The sequence below is a fragment of the Mya arenaria genome, chromosome 2 (assembly GCF_026914265.1).
Source record: "Mya arenaria isolate MELC-2E11 chromosome 2, ASM2691426v1".
Taxonomy (NCBI): domain Eukaryota; kingdom Metazoa; phylum Mollusca; class Bivalvia; order Myida; family Myidae; genus Mya; species Mya arenaria.
Genome location: NC_069123.1, coordinates 33,347,173 through 33,374,407, shown reverse-complemented (window position 1 = coordinate 33,374,407; position 27,235 = coordinate 33,347,173). Strand labels below are relative to the sequence as shown.

At 34.9% G+C, this 27,235-nt stretch overlaps 1 protein-coding gene across 3 annotated transcripts; it reads left to right on the top strand.

Annotated features, from left to right (window-relative positions):
* Positions 1-16: 16 nt before the first annotated feature.
* LOC128210607 (uncharacterized) lies at positions 17-27,015 on the top strand. Of its 3 annotated transcripts, XM_052914977.1 has the most exons (11): positions 44-87; positions 2,324-2,449; positions 3,460-3,555; positions 4,357-4,535; positions 7,761-7,810; positions 8,221-8,491; positions 8,987-9,153; positions 10,842-11,007; positions 15,189-15,967; positions 17,554-17,571; positions 20,662-20,799. In XM_052914977.1, exons 2-10 carry the CDS (start codon positions 2,327-2,329, stop codon positions 17,556-17,558), a joined length of 1,836 nt encoding a protein of 611 aa, XP_052770937.1. In that variant the 5' UTR covers positions 44-87; positions 2,324-2,326; the 3' UTR covers positions 17,559-17,571; positions 20,662-20,799. The 3 variants fall into 3 exon arrangements, with proteins under 3 accessions (XP_052770929.1, XP_052770937.1, XP_052770921.1); XM_052914969.1 differs by lacking the exon at positions 17,554-17,571 and having other exon boundaries at positions 17-103; positions 20,662-27,015; XM_052914961.1 differs by lacking the exon at positions 17,554-17,571 and having other exon boundaries at positions 20,662-27,015.
* The last annotated feature ends 220 nt before the right edge of the window (positions 27,016-27,235 follow it).

The following is a 27,235-nucleotide window of genomic DNA, read 5'->3' as shown; positions in this document are numbered from 1 at the left end:
AGAAAATATTAATTTGACGCCGGCTACCTTCCTTATGTTTTAAAAAAAAAGTATTTTGGATTATATTATTATAACATCAACCTAAAGGTATAGGTCACCATAGGTATGTAGAATACCTTGTTATGTCAATGCATGTTGTAATGATTGAGTCTTTGTAGTTGCATATCTAATTAATTTCGTAAAAAACAATGACTTATTAAAGCAACCGAAGGTTACATTCAACCAGATTTAAATAACAGGCTAACAAGTTCGTTGATTTTTCATAGATAGATCAGTCTATAAATCTTTATTTTCCAAAATTAAGTGCAATTCACTTTTTCCAAGCCACCTTATTGATGTTTGAGAATAGACTCGACCGCTAACTGCTGGAATTCGGCAGATTAACTGCTTAAATAAAAGTTTACATGAATTAAATAATTAAAAAATGTTTACATCAATAACACTTTGCTTTATCAATAACACTTTGCTTTTTATTGTTACTGTACTTAATTATTGGCACTCCAGATTGCTTGAGATTTAAAGTAAGGAGGGCCCTCTCAGTCTGTACGAAAGTCAGTATCACATTGCAGGACACGAGGTCCTGCAATACTGTCTGCATTGCAGGACCGGACCAGTTTTTGCAGGTCCGAAAATTTTATGTACATTTTAGTCATTCTCGTAATATAAAACCAGAGTATGCTATGCGCACCATACCATTAGATTTATCATTATCAAACCTCTGATGAATGAGGTCTGATTTTCAAGAGTGAAAATCATATCTTTAAGAGTCATTGTCCGTTTTATTTCTAAATTCTTGGTCGTTCTTCATAAATAATAGTTATTATCTGTCATAAGATGGCATTGCAAAATAATGATAATATATACTTGGTTTAATAGCTTCCGAAACATAAATAAAAAATACAATTTCTATTTTCTATAAAGATCAGCGGTATTAATCCACTTTCAATTCTAGAAAAAAATCAAGGAATAAGAAATATAATCTTATGGAATACCTTGTTGTCTTATTTCCTTCTCAGTCTCTTGGGTGGTAAACAAATTCCTTGGAAAAATATGTTTTGACTCCTATGAACGTATTATTTATTTAATGCATGTTCAGTGCAACAGGAATTATGCATGTATTACTCGTTATGTAACCCTATGCATCCTTGTCAGACTCCTATATGCACCATCGATTGTTTTATAGTTGCAACAACATATTTGTACTTTCAGTTTCACTTTCAAGTTTTTCATATTTTTTCCTGAAGTAAACAAAAACATTCAACGTTCCTATTGTCAAAATTACAACATTGTTTTTTTTATTTTTCATTAATCGCATAACAATAAAACTCTTTTGTTATAAAACTTTACACTGACAACGATTTACGCAGTTCTTCTTTCACTTTCATTAAAATTGACAGGAAGTAAGCGTGCACCTGTTTCTCGCGCTTTTTAGACCATGTGCTACGAAAAATCTTTATTCCTTTCTGTTACACATCAAGAACAAACACAAATTTCATTAATTTCATGTAAGACAAGATATAATTTTATTTTTATATTTAGCATTGTTGTTTTTCAAACCATCGTTCTTAGCGAAAAAGCCGAATATATCCGTTAATTTGCATAATGGGCGGAGTTTATAATTACGTCATTCCAGATTCCAGATTGATAATCACTTGTCACTTCGGCAGTTAATTGCTTTTGACTTTATTGATTAAACAAACATTTAGAGCTTGCCTTGCTGCTCCTTTCAAATGATACTGACTCTTGCACTGAAATTATCCCGGGTTAAAACTGACGCATTGCACAAATTAATGATGCGTCAATTTCGGGTCATTTACGATTTCTGTGCGTCAAAACCCGGGTCAATAGAAAGCCCTGAATTTATGTTTTAAACATAGGTTAGTTGATTAAATTAACAAGAAACACTTTTGACACATAATTAATAAACAACAGATTTTTCCCTAAAATTATTGCCGGACATGCGGGCCGATAATATACATGCGATTGCCGGACCTCGCCATTTATTACCGGCGGGAGCCGAGGTCCGACGAACTTTCGTACAGACTGCCCTCTTAAGCCAGTTTTGCTTTTGCAGTAGGGTGTTTCACTCCCATTGTGGGCCTAAGGCGCTCCCTTAACCCATCGCAGAAATTGTTTTAGCCCTTCAGGTGCCAGGTCAATCACATCCCTTCAGGTGTGTGAATTCAGTATCGCTGGAACTTTAGCACAGACTGACAAGAGCTCCCATTGAACTTACTGCCAATCCTGGATGAGGGAGAACGCTAGTTCTTATCGAAGCAGTATTGAGTTGCACACTTATCATTTTCTTGTAACAATCTTTCAGATTATGGTTGATGCGACACTTAAGTGTGGTTTCTGCCACACAGGAGAAGAGAATGACACCTTGTGTGGAACCCTGCATCGGGATACTCTTAAGGGAAATACGGTTTGCGCCCACCACAAGTGCATGGTATATAGTATATGATATTTTTTTACATAATAAGTGGGTTAGGGTGAAATGACGTCCATTAAAATTCTATTTCACTTTTGTGGTACAAGTTTGTATGCTAAATATTTAGAAATGTAATATGATATCAAAAAATTACAAAATTTACTGGTTTTACTTTTAAATACAATGAAAATATTTGGTGAATTACATGCTTAGTATTTTAAATCATGTGTTCTTTATATCAGGATATAATTTATTGTCAAGACTGCATGCAGTGTCAAGACAATTGTCATAATCACGGTTCTGTGTATGTGTTTTGCATCCGTCTGGACCGAACCTTGTCCATGCATTATGGGATTTTCAATAACCGTAAATCACTGTCTATAGGACACACTTTTTTCTCCAGAAGTCGAATATAAAAACGCCTGCATTTAATCTAAATGTATTAGGCTATGACACTTTTTTTAAGTCCCTTTCTGGCCGAAATTGCTTTGATAGAAAAATAAATGAAAGAAAAGGTGTTTTACATTTTACTTCCCAAGGGACTTGCCATGATGGTTCACCACCCAGGTCTGTACCTCGAAAGGTCAAGGTCTCCTCCCTAAGAGGTTAATGGTTGAAATGATAATTGTGCAGGCTTTATCTTCACCATGCATTATGGGATTTTCAAAAAACTTGCCATGATGGTTCATCAAGATAAGGTGATGTGGTGCACACAATAATCAGGTCTGTACCTCAAAGGTCAAGGTCAAAAGCTAAAATATGTCTGTGTCAAAGGCTCTTTCAATGGGAGTGACTTGTCGCCTGTGGGCGTCAAGTTTTTAGAATGTCCCGTATCTGTTTGAGTTGTTTGGCAATGTTGTTTGATTGACTTGTAAATTAAGATTATCATGATGATAATCATTAATTTAATATTATATGTACCAGCAGTTTTGCTACTTTCAAAGCAATACCCCTCCTGGGTAACTGCACTGATAGCTGAATATAACGCAATACAGTGATTAAGCATACATGTACATTTCTTCTTTCAGCAATATTCTGCTTTGCTTGTACAGTACAAGACAGATGGGTTTGGAGGGTTCAAGAAAACAGATGTTGTTAAAGAAATTAAAAGAGGAAAGAAATTGGTAAGATAAGTTGTTACCTTTATTCTGCTGCATTTTTTTTCATTGTGTTCTGAATCATCTTGTACATCCCATGATTCGGTTTATCTTGAATGATTATACAAAGATTTGATTCTTCTTTTAACTATTTAATACCATTTGTTCCAAATAATCATGACCTTGTCTTGTCAGCAGTCATCGAAATTAGACTTTTGGATGAACAAGCCTGAATTCATATACTACTGCTTGGCATTAAATTTTTGAACAAGCTCTGTTACAAGTATAAAACCCAATTTTTTTAGCAAGCCCGGAATGCATTTTACCAGTGCAGGGCTTGCTGGCTTGTGCTAATTTCGACCACTGTAATGTCACCATTTAACAATCAAATCAAGTAATAATTTGTGTTTAATTTTGCTTTAACAATCTCTTGAGGATACATCTGCTGCACAATAAATAGAATATTCCCAAAAAGAAATGAAATGGAATTAGTATACTTCAGGGGAACTACATTTGTAAATTGTGTGTAGACATTTATATTCTCATGTGTGCTATGACATCTTTAAATTTCATATAGACATTTATATGCTTAGACATGCTATATCTGTAAATCGTCTATAGGCATTTATACTCTTAGGCATGCTTCATGTGTAAATATTATGAAGATATACCTGGTATAAACTCTCACACCAGCTATATCTGTAAATCATATAAAGACATGTACACTCTAAGGCATGCTACATCTTTAAATCGCTAAAAGACATTTATATAAACTTATACTTTCAGGCGAGCCACATCTGTTAATCGTATAGATATTTATACTTTCAGGCATGCCACATCTGTAAAGCAGACAAAAACAAGAAGCTGCATAAGACTGGAGCCACATCTGGATGTGCCCTGGCCTCATGCAAGAAGACGTTTCACTATCTGTGTGTGTCAATGAGCCCACATACTGTTGCTAAGCGATACAGAGTTGCTGCAGGAGACAAGGTTGTCATTCTCTACAGGTAGGACTAAAAAGATGGAGCTTGAGTCATGCAAAGAACATGTTCATTTTGCAACCTAATGGACGTATCATGGTTTCTGCATAAGACAGATGCAATTCCATCTATTTTATATGGGGTTGCATCATTCTATTTTATATGGACCTACATCCTTCTAATTTATATGGACCTACATCCTTCTATTTTATATGGACCGTAACATCCTTCTATTTTATGTATGGACCTACATCCTTCTTATTTATGTGGACGGTTTGACCTAGGTTCACCAAACTTGGTAGGGAGGTTGGTCATGAGGTGTAGAAGATCCCTATTGTTTTTGGGGTCACTAGGTCAAAGGTCAAGGTCGCGGCGACCCCCAATGTAAAAAACATTTCCGCTCAATATCTTGAGAATGGTTTGACCTAGGTTCACCAAACTTGGTAGGGAGGTTGATCATGAGGTTTAGAAAACTCCTATATTTGGGGAGTCACAAGGTCAAAGGTCAACGTCGCTGTGACCTCTAATGTAAAAAAATATTTCCGTGCAATATCAGGAGAATGCTTTGATCTAGGTTCACCAAACTTTGAAGTGAGGTTGGTCATGATGTCTAGATGATCCCAATTGTTTTGGGGGTAACAAGGTCAATAGTCAAGGTCGTGGTGACCTTCCATGTAAAAATCATTTGCGTGTAATATCTTTATGTCTCCCCCATTCATGGGGAGACATATTGTTTTTGCCCTGTCCGTCAGTCAGTCCATCAGTCTGTCAGTCAGTCAGTCAGTACGTCACACTTCGTTTCCGCCCAATCACTATAGAACTCTTAGACCCAGGAACTTCATACTTGGTATGCTAGTTGGTCATGACTAGTAGATGACCCCTATTGAATTTGGGGTCACTAGGTCAAAGATCAGGGTTAAAGTGACCTTGAGGTGAAGAAATGGTTTCCACTCAATAACTAAAGATCCTTTGGGTCCAGGAACTTCATACTTGGTATGCTAGTTGTTCATGACTATTAGATGACTCCTATTGATTTTGAGATCAAAAGGTCAAAGGTCAAGGTTACCTTCAGGTAAAAAATGTTATGTTGGCAGTGACCTTAAGCTTAAAAATGGTTTCTGCTCAATAACTAAAGAAAGCTTGTACCCAGGAACTTCATAGTTGTTCATGACTAGTAGATGACTCCTATTGATTTTGAGATCAGTAGGTCAATGGTCAAGGTCACCGTGACCTTGAGGTGAAGAAACTGTTTCCGCTCAATAACTAGAGAACGCTTGCAACCAGGAATTTCATACTTGGTATGCTAGTTGGTCATGACCCATATTGATTTTGAGATCACTAGGTCAAAGGTCAAGGTTGCCATGACCTTGAAGTGAAGAAAAAGTTTCCGCTCAATAACTAAAGATCCTTTGGTTTCAGGAACTTCATACTTGGTAAGCTAGTTGTTCATGACTAGAAGATGACCCCTATTGATTTTCAGATCAAAAGGTCAAAGGTCAAGGTTACCTTCAGGTAAAAAATGATACGTTGGCGGTGACCTTAAGCTTAAAAATGGTTTCTGCTCAATAACTTAAGAACGCTTGTACCCAGGAACTTCATTCTTGGTACGCTAGTCGGTCATGACTAGTAGATGACCCCTATTGATTTTGAGATCAGTAGGTCAAAGGTCAAGGTTGCCATGACCTTGAGTTGAAGAAATGGTTACCGCTCAGTAACTAAAGAACACTTGCACCCAAGAACTTAATACTTGGTATGCAAGTTGGTTATGTAGATGATCCCTATTGATGTTGTGATCAGTAGGTAAAAGGTCATGGTCACGATGACTGTGAGCTGAAAAATGGTTTCCGATCAATAATTGAATAACGCTTGCGCCCAGGAACTTCATACAATGCAAACTTCGTTTACATTTTCCATGATTAATCAACAACACTTTCTTCTCTTCACTATTTAATATAATCGAATAAACCAAACTTCACTGTTGGTTTGTCTCCAGTCCAAAGTTACAAATTTCATGTCCATCATTTATTTTTTCTCAGCTACGACCACACAATAGGGGAGACAAGCGCTTTTTCAAAAAAGCAATCTCTAGTTTTAATGACTGTTTATATTGAGTTATGTCCATCTATTTTATATGGAGTTATGTACTTCTATTTTATATGGAGTTACATCGTTCAATTTTATAGGGAGTTACACTCATCTATTTTATATAGAATTATGTCCTTCTATTTTATAACAGTCATTGAAATTAGACTTTCGGATAAACAAGCCCGAATTCTTATACTATTGCATGGAATCATGTTTTTGAACAAGCCCTGCTATATAAACTTCAGAATTTGAGCAAGCCCGGAAGAAATTTTACCAGTGCAGAGCTTGCAGGCTTGTGCTAATTTCACCCACTGTTATAACCAGTTACGTCATTCTATTTTATATGGAGCTACTTCCTTCTGTTTTACATGGTGTTCCATCCTTCTTTTTAACATGGAATTACGTCCTTCAATTTCTACATTGAGTTATGTCCTTCTATAAGAAGTAACAGCCTTTAATTTCTACATGGAGTTAACGTCCTTCAAAAGTATAAGAATTCGGGCTTGTTCATCCAAAAGTCTTAATTTCATTGGCTGTGTTATATGGAGTTACACCTGTTTATATTGGAATTATAAGTCATTATACCCGGTCCCCCACAAACGAAGTTTGAGGGGGTATATAGGAGTGAGCCTGTCGGTCGGTCTGTCTGTCGGTCGGTCGGTCGGTCTGTTGATTTTCATGGTTTCCGGACGATAACTCATTAAAGGCTAGACAGATTTGAAAATTTTTTGGTACACAGGTGTAACATCAGAAGATACAGGTCAAGTTCGATATTGGGGCTGGTGGGGCCAAGGTCAAGGTCACTGTTACTAAAAATAGAAAAACGGCTTGCGGACGATAACTCATGAAAGGCTTGACAGATTTGAACAATTTTTGGTACACAGGTGTAACATCAGAAGATACAGGTCAAGTTGATATTGGGGCTGGTTTCATCATATGAACCTGTGTCTGTGTATGAATGAAAAGTATTCCTTATTTATGAAGACCATAGACAATTTCTGGTTTAAAGCAGTTTCTGACACCAGCTTCTGCAGGTCTTTGTTTCATCTGGTTGCAAGTAGTGCAATTTGGTCTTATTACTCAAGAACTTGTCAAGCATGTTTTAAAAAAAGAGTGTCCAAGCATTTATAATTTTTTCATGCAAACCTTTATTTTCTTTAATTTCAGAGTCTTCTGCAGTCAAAAGCATGAACAGATGTACAAAAATCAGCTAAGTGGTATAGTCTTTATTATGGAATCGTAATTACCAAATGAAACAGTTGCAGTGCAAACTTGATGTTGATGCTTCAGTGTTTCATTTTGACTGAAAATGAGCCGAGATTTGGCCTCATTTATAATCCCAAAAAGTATACTTTTTTCACACAAAAAAAGGACCCTTAAAATTCACAACCCATTTGTTTTCCTCACCTTTTTTACCAAGTCAATTTGTACAGTTATATTAAAATGCATTCCTAATCTTGTAAAATTCTTCAAATTCTGTATATTTCAGTGCCTTTGCATTGTTTCTTTGTTTGGAATATACTTTTGTTATTTCACAATTTTAGGCATTTTGCCGCATATGCATTAATGTTATGTCCTTAAGTATTAAACAATGAATTTATAAATGCTGACTGGTTTTTGGTTTCAGCTGAGGATATAGTTGGTAAAAACCAGTCCAGTGATGAAGATGAGGGGGTCGGGGATGAGAACCATCAATCTCCGAGCGAAGACTCTGATGATGACGATGAACCCGTTGCCAAGAAACCCCGGGTCGGGACTAGACAGAGGGGCCTGAAGGGAGGGGAGGCGGAACAGGGAGGTACGGGGATGGCCGGCCCAACTATGACCAGCGAGGAGGTGATATCAGAAACCAAGGAACAATACAGTGAACTTCTCACCAAACACAAGGCATCACCAAGGTAATTTTGATTAAAATTGAGGCCTTAATTCTCTAATGAGTTTAGGGCAACAGTCTTAATGCTTGGTACGGTAGGTAAGTCTTTTGTTGTTTTTAAGTCAATATATTGTGTATTAAATAATTAATACTTTATTTTTAAACGTTACATTTTTTTTGTAATCAATGCAAATAGTCGACACCAACTAAAAATCCGAAATTCGCAAATTATTTGTATAGACTGGGGTTGAAAGAAAAATAAGGTTGAGGGGTTTTGCTAGGTAGGGTCAGGTTGCCCTAAACATAGGTATTTTTTTAGGCCTGACATTTAAGAGTATCATGCTTATTTATTCACAAACATTTCATGCTAGACTCGATCGAGCCAGCTAGATCTATGGAAATGACATACCAGCAAATTCTTAAAGTAGTCATATACTCAAAATCTATTAGATTTAAGAAAGCATTAAATTTACAGAAAAAATAAAAAAGATTTTATTTAAAGATAAAATGTCAATTTAAGGAGAAGGCCCCCTAGTAGCAATAAAGGTGATGAGTCATTTCAAACTGCCGCAACTAGCCGCCCATCAATAGATGAAGATGACCCGACAGAAGACTTCAGCACAAGTCCCGATCCAGAAGCCTCCTCCTCGTCGGATGTCGAGGAACCAGTTGCTTATTCAAGCGATGGTGAGAGTGTTTTTCTTGAAGACATTTTAATGTCATTCCTTTACACTAGATGAACCAAGAGGTCATAAGATGATTGACTGCTTAACAAAAAAACAAAAAAACAAATTTATTCTTCGTAACAGACCATTGCACAGATTGCAATTCATTTCTTAAACATATTATTATGATCTCATGGTTGAATGGATGCTGTCAGACTTGTTTCTCTGTGGTAGTTGCTTATAATCTCTTCATTTTTTCGTCTGGGTCTTGTGATCGCCCTGGTGTCATTGCCGAAGTAATTTTAGTAATCTTTGCCATGGCTCAAAAAATACATTCAAGATATTCGAATGAAACTTGATACACATATTTCCAGAGTCCTAACACCCATTCTCAGCAAGGCTCATAACTCTGGCTTCACTGATTATTGAGAATACACCTTTTTTTAATTGAAAACCCCAGACGAGCATTGGCCTTCTCTTTGCGGCACTTTTGTATCACTTATATGCTTGCTACATTGTAGGCTCTTTCTTGTTTTAATAGATTAATGTGATATTCCAGGTATAATATACTCTTTGAATATCGGGTTTCTCACAAAATAGAACAATGCATGCTTTTAGATTGCCATTTTGATAACATGGACTATTTGCAGTGATGTTGTCATTGTTTGGAATTTGCTGTTAAAATTATAATTCGGATTGCTCATTAAGAAAGAACAATTAAAAGTAGTTTATAACAGGGTCTTTGTTGATCTTGGTAATCTTTTCTGTATTACCATGTCAGCAGCATGCAATAATGTCAGACCACTAAAAGCTGAACCACTGTAGCTGCTTCAGGCTTACATGTATTTATAGTCATAACCGCAGCTTGTCCAATGTATGCATCTGCTTTGATTTAGTTTTTAACTGTCTGTGAAAGTCTTAATATTTCAAATCTATGTAAACATTTCTTGGCAGACTAAAGTTCTTAATTAACTTGTCTGGGTTTTTTTTCCAAGAAAAAACAGATGGGGTATTGTGGTGGTTTGGTGTTATTGGCACTGTCATGCTGCCAGCAAAAATTCTCAACCTTGGCTACTACTGATAGTTCCGTGACAACCTGCATTTCTAAAATATTTGATTGCATAATAAATTATGATTGAAGACCATAAGGTTCTTGAAATATTCGTCTGTTTATATGTTTCTTTGAAAGCAATGACATACATGTCAGTGATTTTTTTGTTGTTAATTTTACTGCCAAAAGTTTCGGCTCATTTCCGTCGCAAAAAAATTATCCAGTTTTTCCTAGAAATTGTTGTTTGTTTTTTTATTAAAAAATAAGCCCCATAAGTGTATTTCTGGGATGAGGAGGGCAGGGGATTAAAAGATGCATAATACATATAGAAAAAAAACAGAAAATCTTTGATAAGTTAAATAACCATATCCGTTTAAAGGACTAAAGGTCACTATTTTTTCTAATTATGGGACTTACAACGCTTTTTTTCCAATATTGGGACTTACATAACAGTGCTTATTTTTTATTGCAATTAAAAAAGGCAGCGAGGTTGTGTAAAAAAAAATCACTGCATGTGTGTGTATTATAATGCTAAAATATAAATTTATTGAAATATTCAGACTTTTATAGTGAGTAGTTAAAATCTATTTTTTTTAATCATCTTTATCATTTCTAATACTGTATTGTAACCATTGCCATGTTTTGTTGTTGTTTTGTAGGGTATAAAATACTGATTCCCAGCACGCTGACTGACCCAGATACAAAGTCAGCCTACGAAAAGGCTGGCGTATCATCATGTCTCATCTGGCCAATGAGCTATATCCATTCCGGGCTGTCTGATAAGCACATGCCTTTTGTCATGTTCAGTATAGCCAGTATTCTTAGGTGGGTTGTCTTTGCATTCGGTTCTGATAGTTTTTTTGCTCGTCTGTTTTAAAAGAAAAAGAAAAAAAGTCAAGGAATTGTCATAGCCTTTTTGTCATTTATGAAAAATTTCAACCTTGGCCATGAGGAAAAGTGTTCAACGTATTTCATTGGCGAGCCCACAGGCCCTGCACTGGTAAAATGCGATGCTCGCTTGTTCAAATATTCGATTTTAATTAGCAGGGTTGAAAAAAAACAATGACATGTTCTAGTAAAAGGATTCAGGCTTGTTCATGCAATGTTCTAATTTCGATGACTGGTATTCAAATAATACTTTATTCACATGATGCTAAGGCCAAAACTTACATGTAAAGCTGAGGGCCCATAGCTCTCTGTGAATTTTTCCAGTTGCACCCCTTGTTTGACTGGAATAACTTAAGACAAGCATTCGCATCTGCAGTAGGGTGCTTTACACCCATTGGGCACCCCCAATCCCATCGCCAATATGGTTTCAGCCCTTCAACAGCCAGGTCAATCACATCCCTGTCTCCTGCCCTATTGATTATTGCTGTCAATGACTGGGCGGGTATCATCTTTGCTTGCTTGTCCAATATTTAACAAAGGAAAATAGGAGAAAATAAATTGACCCTCATTTCTTTATAAAACCTTTTTATCTCGAGCTTTTTAGCTTAGATTTAAGAATTGATTTAAGAATTGAAAGTATATCTGTGCTTGGTTCATTAATTTGTAAGGCCACCATTAATAAACAGTATGTTTGACTCACAAACCTAGAGCAAATAGGCTTAACTTAGGGGTTACCCGGTAAGTAAAAAATCCACCTTTAAAAATGTAGGTTGGGAATAAGGCAAAACAGATCATTTTTTATATTCAGGCATGAGCGGGGCATTGTCACAGGTAACAAATAGCACTCTAGGTCAAGTTCGATAACCAGCCAAATCGCTTTAGGCACTCCAGAGTTATGGCCCCCTGAATTTGTCAAAATTGGCCATTTTAGCTTTGTCCGCTCTCTAACTTGATCATTTCTCATCCAATTTCCACCAAACGTCATGAAAGTGTTTGTTGGTGAAATATCTCGGTCAAGTTCAATAACCAGCCAAATCGCTTAAGGCACTCCAGAGTTATGGCCCCCTGAATTTGTCAAAATTGTCCATTTTAGCTTTGTCCGCTCTCTAACTTGAACATTTCTCATCCAATTTCCACCAAACTTCATGAAAGTGTTTTTGGTGAAATATCTAGGTCAAGTTCGATAACCAGCCTAATCACTTTAGGCACTCCAGAGTTATGGCCCCCTGAATTTATCAAAATTGGCCATTTTAGCTTTGTCTACTTTCAAACTTGAACAGTTTTTATCCGAATTTCACCAAACTTGCTACTATAAATGTTTGTTGGTATATATTCTTGGCAAAGTTCTATAACCAGCCAGGCTCTTCAGGATTATGGCCCTTGAATTGGTCAAAATTTGCCATTTTTGCTTTGTCCACTGTCTAATTTGAACAGTTATCATCTGATCTTCACCAAACTTGCTGGAAATATTTGTTGGTAAAATAAATCGGTCAAGTATGATAATCAGCCAAATGCCCCAAAGCACTTCAGGATTACTGCCCTTGTTAATTGTTTTATTTAATTTTTGTATGAGGCTTTATCATGGACCTATAAACCATGGATTGGCAACTCTCCTCTGTGTAAATGCGATTATCTCAAACTCGCGCGTGCAGCGGGATTTCATTCCGAGATCTTACCGTGTGGTCATTTTCGAGACGTCCGACATTGGCCGAATATATACATGTAGGAAAACATTAATTAAAATTGACTCAAATGCACGGTACTTTCTTTGGAGTTGATAATAGTCCAATTGAATCTGATTAAAATCACATTTATTAATTATAATTAAATCTATAATGAACAAGGCATTATTAGCAGAGTTGGCGGAAATAACCGAAGATCACCGTTAATCACCGATCGGAGATTCGGCGGAATTTTCTGATATTTGCCGAGCGCGCGCTAAGGATTGTGGGTAAATTATTATTTCTTATCGTTTCACCGATATGGGGCAGTTGCCAATCCATGGTTAATAGGTCCATGGCTTTATATAAGAATTTTATTGTCACCATTGGAGAATGGTGTTAGAGTAATCTTCTGTATAAAGCTGTTAAGGGATTAAACTACACATAAAAACACAACACACACCATTTTTTTGTTTATTTGTTCATTATTTTTTTACCAACAGACTGCAAAAAAACATTAGGGTCGGCACCTTTTTTTAGTTAAGGTTGGGTAACCTGACTGAACCGAATGACTTTTTTTTTTAAGCCTAAACATTTATGTGTGAACATGACTTTTTTGTATTCTATAAAGTTTCTGTTTACAGTATTAATTGTTGCTGTTATAGAGGTTAAAGCTGCACTCTCACAGATATACCGTTTTTACTTCTTTAGGCAGATTTTTCATCGAAAAATTACGGGTTATAGATTGGCGAAAACCGGGCGGGCGGGCGTTAACAATTTTGCGTTAAAGTTTTCATTTTATGTAATAAAATCAAGAGTTTTTATCCAATGGTTATCAAACTTCATACAATGATAGAGCATAATGAGAGGAAGTGCAGTGTACAATAACCATAACTCTATTCTTGCTTATTACTGAGTTATTGCCCCTTGTTACTTTTTTTGTCAGGAGTATAACTTGAAAAGTACTGGATGGAATTCATTGGAACTTCATACAATGGTAAAGCACAGTGAGAGGAAGTGCAGTGTACAATAACCATAACTCTATTCTTGCTTATTACTGAGTTATTGCCCCTTGTTACTTTTTTTTGTCCGGAGTATAACTTGAAAAGTACTGGATGGAATTCATTGGAACTTCATACAATGGTAAAGCACAATGACAGGAAGTGCAGTGTTCAAGAACCATAACTCTACCTAAACTAATTACTGAGTTATTGCCCTTTATTTGTTTTTTTGCTGTCAGATTTTTTTCCAGACATTAACTTGCAAACTTCTAGATGGAATTTATTAAAACTTCATACTATGGTAAAGCACAATGAGAGGAAGTGAAGTGCACAAGAACCATAACTCTATTTGAGCTTATTATAGAGTTACTGCCCTTTGTTACTTTTTTTCTTGTCCGGAGCATAACTTAAAAACTATTGGATGGGATTTAATAAAACTTCATACAGTGATAGATCATAATGAGAGGGAGTGCAGTGTACAGGAACCGCAATTCTATTTCAGCTTATTACATAGTTAGTGCCCTTTGTTACTTTTTCTTGTCCGGAGCATAACTTGAAATCTATTCGATGGAATTTAATAAAACTTCATACAGTGATAGATCATAATGAGAGGGACTGTAGTGTACAGGAACCGCAATTCTATTTCAGCTAATTACAGAGTTACTGCCCTTTGTTTCTTTTTTCTTGTCCGGAGCATAACTTGAAAACTATTGGATGGAATTTAATAAAACTTCATACAGTGATAGATAATAATGAGAGGAAGTGTAATGTTCAGGAACCGCAATTCTTGTTCAGCCAATTACAGAGTTATTGCCCTTTGTTACCTTTTTCTTGTCAGGAGCATAACTTGAAAACTATTTGATGAAATTTAATAAAACTTCATACAGTGATAGATCATAATGAGAGGGAGTGCAGTGTACAGGAATTGCAATTCTATTTCAACTAACTACAGAGTAACTGCCTTAGGAGAAAAAATTCTACGGCCATAAAAATTAATTAATTTTTGTCAAATCTTTATGAAACTTGCTCAGAATATTTGTCTACTTGTTATTTATTTGTTTTGGAAAGAGTAAATTTTTATGTAAATATCTGCAAACCAATGATAACAGATTGCTGGCAAAAGATCAGATAGCAGATATTCATATTTCTGTTGGAAAATTAATGTTTTATGGCTTAAACCGTTACTAATGGTTTAAGAAATATGCATTAAACATCATTTTTTGTTCTTAAATATAAAAATCTGCGATCTAATTCTTTGTCAAGAGTCTAATATAACTGGTTTCCATAAATTTTCGCAAAAATTGGCTCATTCCAAGACAAAAAATAAAAAAGTTGTCAATACGTTCAATCTGTGAGAGTGCAGCTTTAAATTCGTATCTTACATATATATATATATATATATATCTGTGGTTTAAAAATGTTGATGCTTGTTAAGATATATATTTCTTTATTTCAGTAAACAAGAAGAGGGCATTGAAGACGTGTTTTTAGATGTTAATCCTTCAATATACGAGAACATGGCTGACTTGTACAAAACCTGTGAATCAAACAGCAACATTGTTGATCAATTGATAAACCTCTGTGACAAAGCTAATCTTATATTTAAGTGTGAAGTGTGCCGCCTTATTCGTCTTAAAAGTGACAAATTCTTCCTGCTTCTCTCCCTGCCGAGGTCGTACCTCTCAAGCCACGATGTATGGAGTGCGGTAAATGTGTATAAATGGAAAGATTCTACATTTGTCTCAAAGAGCCCATTAAAGCATTTGAATCCAAGCCTTGAAAAGAAAGTCCTTCTCAATTGGCTACTACCACAGCTGTACCAGAAATCCTGCGAAATTTCTGTGTACCCAACAGAGGCGACATTTAGGGATCCTAAGCCACAAAAACTGTATATAGTTGCAAAAGAAATAGAATTCAAACTCGAGACCATCTCGCAGAGTTTTCTGAGTGATGCCGTTGTCAAGGTCCTCATTGTTCGAAAGGTGAACCGTAACCTGGTAAACTTCAAGGCTTATCTGTCTGTGTTGCTTGACAATTTCTTCACAGAGAACGCGGGTTATGAGTGTGTGTGTGTGGTGGAGCTTCTGCCGGTTGATGATATAGGAACCCTGGAGGACTTCTTGCCCATGAGCTGCAGGAGGGTTGGCCAACACTCTGTGAATGTGTATACTGCCTTCCATCCCAGGGAGAGGGCCATCTCTTGCCTTGTATGCCATAAAAGCACCATCTCTGCAGGTATAGTCATTTTTTTTTTACTTTTTGCTAAGGCTTTCGTGTTTGCTTTTCTTTGTTTTGTGTGAACTTGCAGAAATGTGAATACAGAATTTTTAACAGCTGAGGCCATCCTTAAAAAATTGAATGTTTGCTGTAACGCAACCGACTCACGAAATTACCGCGACTCAACTTTTTTTTTAGGCCCTCCAGGATGAAAATTTTTTTTTCGCATCTCCGAGCGTACGGAAAATAATCTTTCCGCTCATTATATTTTCTTTCCGCTCATTATTTTCCTTCGGCTCATTTATATTACGTCATGCGGTTGACTTTTGTTTTTATCGACAAAATGGCCGACGAAGGCGAGCGTGTAACCTTTGCGGTTACAGTTATCGAGAAAAAGGGGCCTGAAACCATATTCCATGCTCGAAACTCCATTAGAAAATTCAGCACAAACGAGTCCTGGTTTGATGTCTTTTCCGCTTTAACTGAAAATGTCGCAATTGACCCTGAAATAGATGAACATTTTGAGAAAATTGCGTCGGTGCAGGTGTCCTCGAATCTGGAAAATCCTACACAATTCAGTCCAGATACTTACGATAAAATAAGTGTCTTATATGACTTTGACAAGACTCTGAAGTATGTCACGATCACAATTAAAACTACACCACAACAGGAAGAACAGTGTTCAGCTTCTGCACCAGTACTACATGATAATGGATTAATGGATGAGGTCTGTCCAAAATGAAGTGTCAAGCAATCTGAAATGATAAGAAACTTATTTACTGAGTAATTTAAGGCACACAATGGGAAAAAAAAAATCCCTACCTACCTACTCACTGTAAAAATGATGGGTAGCGTTACAGCAAACATACAATTTTTTAAGGATGGCCTGATAATTTTGTGAAAATTGTGAAATATTTCAGATTTTCAGATTTGCTTGTATTTATATGATGCATTCCTTGGCCAAAATTTCAGCATTGCATCATTCTACTAAAATCTGTTAAGTTTAAATTTTGGTCAAGGATAGCATCATTAAAATACAAGCAATTCTAAAATATGTAGCATGTAATTGTATAGAAGTAGAAAATAGCATAGTCTTTTATAAGCTAAGAAATGTTTCCATATCTTTGGCCTAAAAAAAAAAATTGTTTGGTTAGGGTTACATCCTTTTCAAAAATAGGTAGGGTAGGTGGCTTTTTTTTATTTTTTTTTTTTTTTTTTTTATTAGGCTTTATATAAGAATGTCATTTTCATCATTGGAGAATGGTGTTAAAGTTATCTTCTATATAAGCAATTAAGGTTTTAAACTACATATTGAAAAGCAAAAAAAAAAAGATTTTTTTTTTTTTTTCATTTTTTTTTCATTTTTTTTTTTCAAACTGACTATAAAAATGTTAGGGTCGGCGCCTATTCCGTAGGTAGGGTCGGGTAACCCGAACCAAATGTATTTTTTTTTTTAGGCCTTTTCTGTCAAAAAAACTATTTGAAATTAACGTCACTTACTTGTTTGTTAATATCGGTTGTGACCCGTGGTGACCCATGTGAGAACTCCTTTGAAGTCACGTGATTCCACACTCTGTACCTACTCATGACTTTTATGTTTTCAGTATAAATACGGGCAGAAGGTAACTGATGTTGTGGCCATTATTTGTATACATGTGCTACATGTATCTGTGAATAGGGCAGATTTTTTGTGATGAAACTTTTTCTTCTTGTATGATTTTAGCTCCTCTGTGTTGTCAAAAAAAATTCTGGAGTATTGTCATAGCCTTGGTGATGTTGTCATTCAAGTTAACTGAAACCTTGGTGAAAAGTAAACACAATTTTTTTCAAGAAAATTAGATAAAAATTTGTTCACAACCTTTGCCAGCGGGGTTAACTTATTGGTTGTGTAGAAGATTTAACCTTGGTCTTACACTCTAACTCAAAACCTAATCAATGTATATTCACAACTGAAAGTTGAACCCGTATTATCATTGGCAAAAAACACAAGTAGCAAGTCCCATAACTCTGGTTTTCATATTTGTGAAGATTTTTGCCCAAGAGCGATCGACTGAGATCAAATGGACAAGCGTTAGCTACCACTTGTGGTTCTCTTGTTTATTGTATCTTTCCTTTTGTTTTCCAGTAACATTATTGTTTTACCAGCACTAATATTGCACTGCATTATAACTCAGGGCTACATAAGAGTTTAAGCCAGGGTGTAAAAAGGGCTGGGTGCTGCAGAAAAAGGACAGGGTGCTAAGGGAGAAAATGGCACATTGTATTGTACGGACGAACTTAAACATAATGAATTTGACAGAATGACAGAAAATGTGAGGAATTCTGTTTAATTAAAGATTTTAAATGCCAAAAAATTAAAATTTGTATGCATTAATAATCATATATATAGTAAGTTTTAATCAAACAGAAGGAAATATTTCATTATATACGAGTAGTTAGCATTTTATTCTGTGAAGGCAGGAGGGCACCAATACTGGTCTCCTGGAATATGGCAGAAGGATGATACCAAAAAAGGCGTGACCCTTCCTTTTTTATTTAGCTAAAACCCCTTACATATATGCTCATTTGCTTTGGGATCATACTAGAAAGTCTTGTAAGAAAAAGTCTTCCGAAACTTCTTAAAATTACAAGGTTGTCTGTTTTTCATTAAGGAAAGAATTTGAGATGAGATATTGTCATAGCCTTGGTCTCATTTTCATCATTGACATTGGCGTGCAAAAACTTTAACCTTGGTCATAAAAACTTATAGAAGACATTCAAATGAAACTTTGTACACATGTTGCCAGAGACAATATACAAAATAACAGCAGGGCCAATAACTCTAGCTTTAATAAATTTGGAGCTTTACCCCTTTTTTTTAATAAAAAGTAACGGTGAACAGATTACACTTGGAAAATAAACAGATTACAGTTGGAAAAGATGTAGATTACAGTTGGAAAATAAACAGATTTCACTTGTCATTCGCTCTGCAGCAATCTTGTTCCTATTTTAAACATTGGAGAAGATTTAAGACAAATAAAAGTAATAGTTGTTGTAAAACTCCATTGTTGTTGTTGGATCACGACAGATGGTGTAAGTCTAGCATGATCCCTGAAGTATAACAGCACTGCTTGGCATGGCCTAATGTGTAGGCTCTATTTAATGACTGCCTTTGCAGGGTTTTAGCAAGGTTTTTAAAAGGACGGGGTGATGTAGAAAAGGGTGCTTAGTGTAAAAAGGGCACATTGTATCGAGCTGTGAACAACTTTAACATTAATATGAATTGGACAGAAAATGTCAGAAATTGTGTTTAATTGAAGCAATATTAGGTTTCAACTGTTTATATTTAAAATTTGTATACATGTATTAATAATCTTATTATAAGTTTAAATAGAAGTATTAGAAATATTTGAGAGTCTTAAGCATCTCGTTCTATGAATGCAGAAGGGTCCCAAAGCAGGTCTCCAAGAGTGTTACCAAAAAAGGACAGGGTGGAGCACACTTTCATAACTTTTAAGCTCCTACTTAGTGTACAAAATCAACGGTACTGTTTATTTGTGTTTCTGTCTGACAGATTACTTATATTCACCTTTTACTTACTATTTAAAACTAAACTTTGTTACTGTGATCACTTAAGATAATGAGTAAAATAATTATTTCCTTATCAAAAATCGCCAAATATACCTGACACTATTCATCTTCAAATAAACATTAACTGGGTTTGTTATTGGCAGCATTATATCAGGGACATATAAACCATGGATTGGAAACTCCCATTCTATGTGTATAAGCGCACTTTCTTGATGCTTGCCGCGTGCGCGCTAAGGATTGTGTTAACTAAAATATGTTATTGTTTCACTGTCATCAAGATAAAAACACAGTTCGTGTTTGAGGATATTTTACTCACTGGTATTGGTAATAGCTGAACATGGCACTGTTTGTAATAAGTCTTGATTTAAATATTGAATTTGTGCAGAAACATTTTATTTTATTATTAGAGATTAATTGACTAATGGTTTTAAGCTCCTTAAGCTGCACTCTCACAGATTTACCATTTTTACAACGTTTTTATTTTTTGTATTGGAAAGAGCAAATTTTTGCGTAAATATCTGCAAATCAATGGTACAAGATTGTTGACAAAAAATCAGATTGTAGATTTTTATATTACGTTCGAAAATAAATATTTTATGGCCTGAACCATTACTAAAGGTTTAAGAAAAATGCATAAAACATCCATTTTTACACTAAGATATAAAAATCTACTATCTGATTTTTGTCAGCAGGCTTATTTAACTGGTTTCCATGGATTTTCGCAAAAATTGGCTTGTTCCAAGACAACAAAATAAAAAGTTGTCAAAACGTTTAATCTGTGAGAGTGCAGCTTTAAATTAAAGAAAATAGTAGACATACAAGGTATTCAGTGTTGTTGTTGATATTGTTGATCAGAACTCATATTCCAGTATTTAAACAATAAACCATGGACCTTGAATAAAAGTTTTTGTTTAATTATTGTCCTTGATCATTTTGGGGGAAATCTACTATATGTGTTATTGATTGACGCAGATTCAAATAACAATAACAGTATTGTTTTAAACAAATTAAATACCTAACAATCTTCAGAATCTTTAAATATCTGTGGTGAAATGATATTGTTTTATTATTAAGCAGTGTATGGTATTATTAAATCATGCAATTCCTTTATTTTTAATAAATTCTTGTACATTTCTTTACAGGAAATATGACAGCTCCAGTTTCCTACCCAGTGACCTGTAGACCCAGCCAGCCTAAGGTTAAACACAACAAAAATGAGAAGGTCTCCAACCACACACTCACTCGGGAACACAGCATTTACCTGGATGTGGACGAATCACCAAACTTTGATGGTGCTTTCTAATTTAAGTTAAACTGATGATGCGCTCTAGTTTGAGTTTAAATTGAGGTGCTCCCCAGTTTCAGTAAAACAGATGATGCTCTCTAGTTTGAGTAAAACAGATAATGCTCTCTAATTTGAGTAAAACAGATGATGCTCTCTAGTTTGAGTTCAAATTGAGGTGCTCTCTAGTTTGAGTAAAACAGATAATGCTCTCTAGTTTGAGTAAAACCGATAATGCTCTCTAGTTTAAGTAAAACAGATGATGCTCTCTAGTTTGAGTAAAACAGATAATGCTCTCTAGTTTGAGTAAAACAGATGATGCTCTCTAGTTTGAGTTCAAATTGAGGTGCTCTCTAGTTTTAGTTAAACTGATGAAGCTATCTAGTTTGGGTTCAACTTGTCCTCTAGTTTTATTTAAACTTGTGGTGCTCTCTAGTTTGAGTTAAACTGATGCTGCTCCCTAGTTTGGGTTGGACTTGTGGACTCAGGTTTGAGTGCAAATTTAGGTGCTCTCTAGATTGGGTTAAACTGGAGGTGCTCTCTACTTTTAGTTAAACTGGAGGTGCTCTCTAGTTTGAGTTTCACTGATAATGCTCTCTAGTTTGATTTAAAAATATATGTTCCTCTAATGTTTAAGGCACACTATATTGGTTTTCAGTGGATTACAAGAGAAGTTCTACCAACCACTACCAAGTCATACCATATTTAGAGAAGTTATGCCATGAATATGTTATGAAGTAAAAATAAGGATAATATATTTGGACTACAGTAACGTTGAAAAAGTTGAGAAAATGTTATGTAAAAACAGCCCTAAAGAAGGGAAAAATCTGAAAAGTTTCCAAGGGTTAAAATGGTTTATATATTGTAAAACTTAACAACTTTGTTTTTATATCATCCCCTTTGTTTTTATATCATCCCTTCTATCTCATCATATGTAGGGCCACACATAGCATCTTAACAATAGAACATAGATGGAAAAACTTCTCCAAATCTTGCGCAACTTGGTACTGGTACTGCTAAAGTGTTAGTATGACTTTTCCTCTACCTATATAACAGCGTACATGCCATTAATTTTCGTTGGCATACCAATGTGGATTTCACTTGGAAAAGAAAGCCAAAATGTCTGCGACATTCAAGTTAGTTGAATTGCATATTTTACATCCATGATCATCTTAAATTTCACCATAAACATTTTTTTCTGTTCTAAACAGTTCATCCTTTAAGCAAAATGGGTTTTGTGGCTACTCTGTGTGTAGACCAGTTTTCCTAAAGGGGCTCTCTTATTAATAAGCAAATAGCAACTTTGAGGGAACTGAATTCATTGACCAAAAGCAAGTTTGTAAATTATTGGCAACACTGAAGACTTGCACCATGCAGGAATTTTCTGTAAATGTTTTAATCTGGACTGCGTTAATAATGTAGTTGGGATTTGTTCTGTTGAGTCTCTGAATGTCAAAATACAGTGCTATTTAGCATAATTACTTGTTTGGTGTAGAAATTGTTTATTTATTAATGTTTACAAGTAACAAATAGTTACTATTTGTATGACTGTACATTTTTTTGTATTACGTGTGTTCACCTATTGTGATGGCGAGAATATATATGAACAATTTATTTATGTATATAATTGTTGAAGGCAGCATAATCCTGGAATGAATAATGCTGTAAATTATTGTTGGCCGCAAGTAAAAATCATGCTTACAAAATTGTTCATAACTTGTATAAATGTGTAGCAATTATCTTTGTGAAGATTATATTTGTTCTCCTTTAGTATTGAGAAGACTTGTCAGGAGCTGAGAACAATATTTGTTTTATTGTTCCAAGTCACAAAGCTAGGGTTGCATTCCTCTTGTGGTCTTTTTGTATAACTTTTTCGGGAAGAGAACCAATTGTAACTGCATTTGAATTGACACTGCCTAGATAAATAGTAAAGAACATGCTGATTTCTACTGTGGCATTATTTGCATGAGGCAGTCAGCATTTAAGAACCTTACATGTATATATTCATCTATTTTCGACAATGGGCTGATCGTTCAGAACTTTGTTAAAGTTAACAGCGTTATTAAGGACATGGTTGTTAACTTTTGAATGTGAAATATTATATGTGTTCACACATTAACTTATAAACTAGTCCAGCTGAAACAAATGTCTTAAATCTTGCTTGAAGTACAGCAGATTATAAGTGTATCGATTAAACTTCCAGAGCAGTAACGATTTGAAAGTTAACAATAATGACGTTAACCATGTTGTTAACTGCAAAAATGTTCTGTACAATTGCCTCAATGCCTCCTTATGTGTATAATATGTTCACTGCAATGCTCATTTTGTCATGTATGACATGAGTTTACTGTAAATATAATAATAGATACCTGTATAATTCAGATAGACACTTGTAATTTATCATTGAGGCCACAATTGATAAAATGTTTAATTGGCATTTCACTACATTTTGAGCTGTGGGTAGGTAGGGAAGTTTTTTACATCCTAACCCCTAGTTCAGTCATGAAAAAATATCCAATACTTGTAGATGCTTAAAAACTTATTGGTTGCAGGTATGTTTGAGAGTCAGTCTGAAAATACCTAACGAAGTATTTCTTTTATCAATTGTGGCACTATTGCTAATTGTTGATTGATCTATACAGTTTGTATTTTAATCCATATTTTGTACAATTTATTGGGAAAGTTAAACTGTTGTCAGTTAAATAAGTGGCAAATGAAGAGAAAGGTACATGTATGTATTGATTTTGTGTATGTCAGTACTATTCAATTGACAAATTGAACCTGAGTTTGTAACATGAAACTATTTCCGGTGTTGTCTATTGTTGTGGCATATAATGTCAAATGTGAATGACAGGTTTATAAATACATATAATGTCAAATGTGAATGACAGGTTTATAAATACATATAATGTCAAATGTGAATGACAGGTTTATGAATACATATAATGTCAAATGTGAATGACAGGTTTATAAATACATATAATGTCAAATGCGTATGACAGGTTTATGAATACATATAATGTCAAATGCGTATGTCAGGTTTATAAATAAATATAATGTCAAATGCAAATGGTAGGTTTATAAATACATATTATGTCAAATGTGAATACCAGGTAATAGGTGTATAAATACATATAATGTCAAATGTGAATGGTAGGTTTATATTGTCAAATGGGAATGACAGGTTTATAAATGCATTTAATATGCATATGCGTACCATGTCGATATCAATCATAAGTTTTGGTTTATAATAAGTTTTCATACTACATTTATGTCGATTGTTATTGTTTTGTTTTGCTTTTTGTGGCAGCTGTAATTTGAAAAGAATTTTATGTTGATTCTTATTGAGAACTATAGTGTTTTGGTTGTTGACGCAATTACATGTAATTCTCCCTGAGTTTATATTCAAAGCTTTTTTGTCATCATTTTCCAAATATGGCATTTAAAAAGAATGTTACATGTGTGCTTAGTCATAGACATTGACCCCATCAGTATTTACCACCAGGTCCATTTAGGGTGTCAGTTCCAGTATGCTGTAATTGCACCAACATGCTAAATACTGGCACTCAACAATTGAAATCAAACCTGTCGCTTGTGGTTTGTTTTCAAAAGGTTAAATGAATTGCAGCTAGCTGGTATTGGGAAGCGAAGAAGCTTCTGTGATTTCATGCGTAAAATTTTACTTTAACACCAGTTTATCAGCGACATCCCTTCAACAGTTTGTGGAGGAAATACTGGGCTCTGTTACATGTTTGGTAAAAAAAAAAAAAAGCGTATCATTTGTTGATCGAAACAAAAAAATCTTGCATTCACTTTATAATAATGTCTAAACTATAATAATGTCTAAACTATAATAATGTCTAAACAATAATAATGTCTAAACTATAATAATGTCTAAACTATAATAATGTCTAAACTATATGTCTAAACTATAATAATGTCTAAACAATACTTGTGTTAGAAACCCTGTCATAATCTTTTCATTACACAAGGCTGTCTTAATTGACATGACATTGAAACCATTCCAGAGATTTTCTGGGCTCATGGTAAGCCTGAACAAACAAATTGACTTGGGATCCATTATATTGTTTGGTTCTACCAAGTTGGTAATAATTATTGAGGGTGTTCATAATCAGATTTATGCATTATATCATTTTCAGATATCATTTCACTTGGAACAATTTGTTATCGCCCACTTCAAAGTGGCCTTTGAACACCCAGCAGGACCAGTTTTGTATTGTTGTTTTGTTAAGGATAATGTTTTTAAACATCCTTTTATGACTCGTTTTTATTTGTAAAACTACCTGTACATGACTTTTTATTTAGATATTTTGTAATTATTCATATTACTGTTTTTATGTGCACATTTGTTCAGCTTCTATGCACGTAGTTTTGTTGACTGTTCACACGTTGATTACATGTATATGATGTAGGATGCATACACTTTTGTTGACTGTTCACACGTTGATTACATGTATATGATGTAGGATGCATACACGTTTGCATGTTAATTACAAAAAGAGTGAGTTTTGTTATGGACAACTATTAGTTTATACTGTAATGTTGTATTGAAATATGTATATTGATAAAAAGATGTAAGTGTAACGCGTAAAAAATATTTTTGTTATGCCCCCTTTTGTTTTGCACATGTCGGTCGGTCGGTCGGTCGGTCTGTCTGTCTGTCGGTCGGTCGGAATACCAAATGGTTTCCGATCAATAACTTGAGAACGCTTTGACCGAGGGACCTCATACTTGGTATGTGTATTGGTCATCACCAGCAGATGAACCCTATTGATTTTGAGGTCAGTGGGTCAAAGGTCAAGGTCAGTGTGACCTTTACATGAAAAACGTTTTCCGATCAATAACTTGAGAACGCTTTGACCCAGGAACCTCATACTTGGTAGGTGTATTGGTCATGACCAGCAGATGAACCCTATTGATTTTGAGGTCAGTGGGTCAAAGGTCAAGGTCAGTGTGACCTTAACATGAAAAACGGTTTCCGATCAATAACTTGAGAACGCTTTGACCCAGGGACCTCATACTAGGTAGGCTTATTGGTCATGACCAGCAGATGAACCCTATTGATTTTGAGGTCAGTGGGTCAAAGGTCAAGGTCAGTGTGACTGTAAGCTGAAAAAAGGTTTTCTGATTGTCCATATTTTATTTAAGTGTCCAAATCCTACTAACAATTTGGCTCCCAAGGGGGCATAAATGTTTCACTAACATCTCTTGTTAGTTTCATGTATCCTGACTTATCTTTAATTTTTACTCTGACTCTAAACAATTTTATTATCTTCTGAAATATTTGTTTGATATTTTTCTTCAGAAAGTTAAAAATTAATTGTTTAAATTGGCTTATAACAATACCAATGATGCTAATACTGTATATGGTATAAATGTTCTTAATGTTGGTAACACAAAAATCTTTAGAAACAATTTGCCTTATAGAAAAAAAAATCATAAAATATCTGACCTTAGGTACCTACTTGATGGCATACCCTATTTTTTTTTGCCATGAACAGGAAACAAACTTATTATTTTTTACGCCTATCTAGGCAGTGTACACAAAAACATTTTTAGCACATAGAACAATTTGTCTCAGATGGATATGTATATAGCATATGTTTTTCCACATAGGATAAAAAGTTCATCTTCTACGCCTTCATAATGTTGTAGTAAGAAAAAAATTGGGGGGGGGGGGAGAATTAATACATAGTTTGAATATAAACAAGAAATAGCAAAGCAAGACCCAACTAATCTGAGTTGATTATTATAACAACCTAAGCACACTTCCGTATCTCAAGTGACGGTATGTTGTTTCTATTGTTGAAAATGACTGCAAAATATACCCATGCAGCTAATCTGATTTTTGAAAAAAGTCATAAAACTTATGAATAAATACCAAGACAAACAATTTACATTTAATAATTTCTTAAATTATCAAAATACCCTACACAACTTATACTAGTCAGTTATCGTGTTCATGCTTCTCTGAATACATATAATTTTGTCAAGATCTGATTTGTTTACTTATATTTTGTAAAGAAATATTATTTAGATTCATATGTCAATTTTCAGATTTGTTGTCACCCTATAACAATTTAAGCGAACATTGGGCTCTGTCATTGGTTATAAACCAGATTGGATTTGCATTGATACCCATTAGTTTGTGTTCATGATTGTTTTTCAAGCCATAAATAAAGAATGAAAGTTGGGTTTTTGTGTTATGTTTTGGGTATATCCTCAAGCTAATGAGTTTGAAAGAATTGAATCTAGGGGTCAAGCCCTGCACTGGTAAAAGGCTTTCCGGGCTTGGTGGTATTTTTTATTTTAAATAGCATGGCTATACAAACATTTGATGCCATGCACGAGTTAAGATTTCCAGTCTATTCTTGACAACTGCGGATATGGCATAAAAGTAATCGAATTTACTT